Below are 6,000 nucleotides of genomic sequence, written 5' to 3'. Positions count from 1 at the left end.
GTGATACTAATTAAGAAAATGTTTTGCAGTTAAGTGTTTTAAAATCTAAGTATATATATATATAGACACACTCAAGTTTCAGAAATGTCCTTTAAAGATCTTAATAGTTATTAATAATTTTAATATAATCTGAATCATTATTTTGACATGTTAACATTGACTTATCACTAGTGAAAATACAATATCAGAATGAATTTCAATGGGCTCCAGTTAGGATGTAAGACAAAAAAATAAAGTTTTTTTTTATATGGATTTCCATACAGCTACAGAAACAGTGGAAGTGACATGAAACAATAAGTACATGAAATTAAGTATTAATATTCATGGCATCGCCACACAGAACAGGCAATTAAATTATGATTTATAGAATTTCTAATCTTTACATTAAGCAGCACTGATTCAGCAAATTAGGATCATATGTATGCTCCAAATCGTAGAAACTAAAACTTTAAAATTAATAAAACTCTAAGGCCCGGTTTCACAGACAGGGCTTAGACTAAGCCAGGATTAGGCCATAGTTCAATTAGGACATTTAGGTAATTTTTATAAACGTGCTTAGAAAAAAACATTACTGGTGTGCTTTTTGAGTCAAAACAAAGGCACTGATATATTTTAAGATCAGTCAGTGCTAGTTTCTTTCAGTTGAAACAGCTCAGACTTACATTTTAGTCTAGGACTAGGCTTAAGCCTTGTCTGTGAAACCGGGGGTATATGATCTTCTGAAGCTACAGTTGGACGATTGTTTAAGGTACCTAAAAATAAATAAAAGTGAAATAAGAATGAAATCTGTTTAACAAATGTTAGTGTTCGAGAGAGTCACAGCTGTAAACGAGAGACAAACCGCATCTATTTATGACACTATAGTAACCAGACAAACTGCTCATTTTGAAAGCTAACTTGTTTTACATAAAGCTTCAATCCTTTCAGACAGGTTTTGTTGTTGTTGACTACGCTATCACATACAGACATGTAGCTAATAGGTGCCTTTTACACGTGTAGCCTGTTCTTCTGCTTTGCTAGACATGGTTGATTTGCAAATCCATCCATCAACCACCTATTAAAATACTGGATATGTATTTTAGACAGAATCACATTGTAAAGTGAACATACATCCAAAGTCAGATAACAAGTAACAATGACTGGTTCAGGATGTAAGATCTACTGAAGAGGGCATCTCTTAGCACCCCATACAGAGCCACTGTCTGTAGAGGAGATCATAGGGAAGGATGCAGCCTATGACCTCTGATCCTACATCAGTGCGAGCAAACATTTAACAACGGTGCATTCTGGGAACGTCGTACGTCCCTCTGTTGTTCGAAGTTTCATCGTGGCTCCATGTGAACCCAAAGGCAACCGATGCAAAAGCACCAAAGCTGACTCCATGGTACACACTGTATACAGTTGCTTTTGTCCATAGGTTTTGCACTTAAACCTTTCATTTCCTGCGTGGCAATCCTTTAAACATGCGGCGGGATTACGTTTAAGCATGCTGTTTTGGGAACAGACGTCAGGAAGATTGCACATATAACTGTAAACACCAAATCCAAGGAACACAGAATGGATTTCCATTGCAGATTTCCACTTGTTTATACTAGACCCAACCGATCCCTGAACATGATGCGTTGGAAATTAAATAATAAGAATAGAAGTGAAAAGTCTGGATTTTTGTGAAAGCAAGTCCCAGTCACATTTCACCCCAAACAATGTGCGTGTTTGTGTGCAATATGTACTTTATTTAAATCATTACATTAAAGTAATATGAATGGTGGGGAGAAATGTGCTTCACTTATGTAGTCACTTATGTTCACCAAGGATGCATGTATTTGATCAAAAATACAGTAATATTGTGAAATATTATTAGCATATAAAACAACTGTTTCCTATTTGAAAATACTTTACATTTTAAATGTATGCCTGTGATTAAAGTTGAATTTTCAGCATCATTACTACAGTCTTAAGTGTTACAAGATCCTGCAGAAATCATACTAATATGCTGATTTGCTGCTCAAGAAACATTTATTAGCAATGAAAACAACTGTGCTACTTAACATATACATTTTTTCAGGATTCAAAAGAAAGTTCAAAAGAACAGCATTGATTTGAACTGTCACTTTTGACCAATTTAATGCATCCTTGCTGAATAAAAAGTATTAATTTCTTTTCAAAAATCTTACTGACCTCAAACTTTTGAACGGTAGTGTGTGTATATAATAAATTAATATATCTTCCTTTTGATTTTGAGATGAATTTTTGCTCTTGACAGATTTCAGATCCACCCAACTGCTTCTTTTGGTGTATGAATGAACACTAGATTGAACAGATGTGTATCTGGAGTATTAAAGAAGAATAAACCTTTGAACATACTGTACAGCTTGAGGTCTTTTGACCGGCTCACATGCATCTGTCAAACATGTCAATAAAGTGTCTAACCAAGGCTCTCTTAAAGTCTGACAACTACTTTCTCATTCGGTCCTTTCTGTTTACCTTCTGGCCCAAATCACTTCTAGGAAACCCTTCTTCAGTCTTCAATAAAGCTCTTTAAGTTGCTACAAAGAGAGACTGGCATCCCACTATCCATTTTTCAGCTGTTCCCTCTGCATACTGTATCTCTCACCCGCATCTTGAGCACAAAATGTCATCAAAATCAGGTGGCTTGAGGGACATTGTCTCTGCATTTCTCTCTTTTCCTCCTCACAGTTCTTCAGGTTCTTACGAAATGATACAAGGGTGGCGGCACAAGAAACGTTAGCTTGAAAGAGCAATGGGTAAAAGACGGGCTACAATTAATCCTACCAAAACAACTAAGAGCAACGATGGTAGTTTAGTGCAGATTGTCTCTTAAGATCAACCTGACTCTTAAAGGACATTTGGAGAGTGCTGGTGTCGTCCGAAGATACTTTCAATCAGCACAGACCTTCAGACCGTCTTGACCTTTGTATTTTTCCATCGTTTTTAAGAACACCAAAACTGTCAAAAGTCTTTGAGATCTGATCTAATTCTGCCAATGACACTTTGTCTCTTTCACCCTCGTTATTTTTCTTCTCTTCCATCCTCTCATGATCTGTTGGCAGCGCGTTAATTTCCTGTCTTTTCTGTCTTTGTGTTTGAGGGCAGAGAAGAAAGCCTTGTAGAGAGTGGGAGAGAAGCTTTGAAGAGGAGCAGTCCTGGGACACGAATGTCTTCTGGGGAAAGCAGAGGAGGGGGTTCAGACGGAGAGAGAGGGCAAGCGACTGAAGAAGGGGAAGGTTCCTCATTTCTGAGCAAGGTAGGCTCCTATGGTCAAGCCAACAGCCCCGAGAGCCGCTAGACCGAAGACCGTTACTATTGATGACCACGAGCTGCGAAACACAGAGTCCCTCTGCCTGCCGTAGAGCTCCACAAACGCCTCCTGAGCAGAGAAACAAAGACATTTCATCAAAATGTAGCATTTAACTGAACAGATAAATCATGGTGCATCACTATTACTGTTGATTAGACTTTAGTCTTCAGAAAATATAACAGTCTAGATGGTCACACTTTAGTTTGGGGACCAATTCTCACTATTAACTATGACTTTTGCCTCGATAAACTCCTACTTTGCTGCTTATTAATATAAGTAAGGTAGTAGTTATGTTTAGGTATGGGGTCGGGTTATGGGATCTAAAATGCAGAATAAGGCATTAATATGTGCTTTATAAGTACTAATAAACAGCCAATATGCTAGTAATATGCATGATAATAAGCACCATCTAGACTTTTAAAACTGCAAATTTGATAACAGCTTACCATAATTCTTACATAGTTTAACTGTGATATTTGTAATAATACCATGAACAGTTCCTCATGAATAGATCAAAAGTCATTCATTTATTAAAAACTGTGAAAAATAATTGTAATTAGGATTGGGATCATTTATAATCTCATAGCAGTCTCTTAGGCAGTTAATTTTTATTCTAGAGTAAATAATAAAATGTGAGCCTGGACCACAAAACCAGTCATAAGTGTCAATTTTTCGAAATTAATAATTAATAATTAAGAAATAAGCTTTCCATTGATGTATGGTTTGTTATGATAGGACAATATTTGGCCGAGATACAACTATTTGAAAATCTGGAATCTGAGGGTGCAAAAAAATCTAAATATTGAGAAAATCGCCTTTAAAGTTGTCCAAATGAAGCTCTTAGCTTTTGATTATTACTAATCAAAAACTAAGTTTTGATATAGTTACGGTAGAGAATTTACAAAATATCTTCATGGAACATGATCTTTATTTAATATCCTAATGATTTTTGGCATAAAAGAAAAATGGATAATTTTGACCCATACAATGTATTGTTGGCTATTGCTACAAATATACCCCAGCGACTTAAGACTGCTTTTGTGCTCCAGGGTCACAAATAAGAATTACAAATAACTAAATTACAATTGCATAAAAAATACTGATTATTGTTTTGAACATAGCATTTTGAATATTGAAATACTAAATTATTTAAAAAAAAATTCAATAATTGAAAAATGAAACTAAAGCCAACATTATTTCAAATCTCGTCTTGTCAAAGTGTCATAGTTACAAGACTACAGAAAAAAATAACTAGTAAAATGTACTGTATGTTCCACTCAAATATTTTGAATATTTGCAACATTCTGTGGCTTGATACAGAGTTTATGCTGTATGTAAAGCCATAAAGAAGCATGTTTAAAGTGTGTATTACACCTGCCACCACCTAGTGGTAAGAATGTGTTTGCAGTCCGTAGGGATGGAGAGAAAAACATACTCAATTCAAGAGCTCTGGGTGAATGAGTCTACATATGCATCCCAACCCATACTGCCATACATCAACAATATATGTGAAATATAAGCACATACTGTCACTTCACTGAAATAATCAATAAACCAACATTTAGGAAACACATCTACGCGTCAGTGATTCCCTCACATATATTAGTCTGTAGTCTCAGAATGTGTAGCAGAGAGGAAGCCCACTAATATAACTACTGCGGGCAACCAGACGGACAGAGGAAGTGGCATCTCGAACCAGGATCCTTGTGTTTAACAGGATGTCCGAACCTGAACTGGGGGAGAGTTCCTCCTGTAGTTCCTCTCCAGAAGACAAAACTCAGCTTGTTGGAGATAGATACCTCATATCTTGTGTAATTATTCTCATAGTAGTAGACAAAGTATCATAAATTAATCAATAATGGACGTTATAGCCATTTATCAGGTTTCCACACAAAGTAATATGAGAAAATGTGCATACGGACTTTTACCTAGGTGGGCCCAAAAAAAAAAGTGATGTTTTGAAGAATGTTCAAGACGGTCTTTTCCAATGCAGAGAAAGCATGTATAAAGCACAAAAGAACATAATAAAAATGCCTTGCAGTCCAAACGACTCGTGCCCTATATTCAAATGTGAAAGCTTTATGTGAGGAGCAGATTGAAAAATCGAATTTATGCGCAGTACGGGGCCTCACACATGACATGTGGAAGAAAATTGTGGAGAATAAGTACAATGTGGCTACAAGGGAATTCATTAATAAGTGGCCGTGATATCTTGTTTTATTTCCCCACACGTCAAGGGCTCTATAGATATGCCATGTCAAGATGTGTCGCCAGATTTTGTCAATGGAATCAAAATTTGAGTCGATCTCATACTGTCCGAATAGGTACTACAGTTGAATAAGATCTTGGGACCATTAAAAAAGTATGTTCTTTACAGTATGAATGAAATGCAGACATTGTGGATTCAATGTCATGTGACTTTGCCTGTTCGTTTACACGGCAACGGCATTTTGGGGACTGAAAACGCATATTTTTGAAAACGGGTTTCAAAGTGCAAGTTTTTGAAAACGCCACCATTATCGTTTCCGTGTAAACACCCAAAACGGGAATCTTTGAAAACGGTGGTGTCATGCGCGTGCGTTGTGCGTGTTAGGTATGTAGACATGCGCAGTACGTGTCGATTTTAAAGGCAAGTGCGAACAAACATATACAACAATGGCAGAGTACTGTTGTTGCTGCTC

General features: G+C 36.5%; 1 protein-coding gene across 1 annotated transcript in view; it reads right to left on the bottom strand.

Annotated features, from left to right (window-relative positions):
• Positions 1-2,182: 2,182 nt before the first annotated feature.
• Positions 2,183-6,000, bottom strand: part of bcl2b (BCL2 apoptosis regulator b) — a 43,657-nt gene continuing 39,839 nt past the window's right edge. The window contains exon 2 of the mRNA XM_016464686.1: positions 2,183-3,388. Within this exon, the coding sequence (XP_016320172.1) occupies positions 3,251-3,388 (138 nt within the window). The 3' untranslated portion in view covers positions 2,183-3,250. The remainder of the gene's footprint in view (positions 3,389-6,000) is intronic.

This window comes from Sinocyclocheilus anshuiensis, unplaced genomic scaffold (assembly GCF_001515605.1).
Source record: "Sinocyclocheilus anshuiensis isolate Anshui unplaced genomic scaffold, SAMN03320099.WGS_v1.1 scaffold524, whole genome shotgun sequence".
NCBI lineage: Eukaryota > Metazoa > Chordata > Actinopteri > Cypriniformes > Cyprinidae > Sinocyclocheilus > Sinocyclocheilus anshuiensis.
The sequence above is the reverse complement of the archived record's forward strand: the minus strand, read 5'-3'. Positions and strand labels throughout refer to the sequence as shown.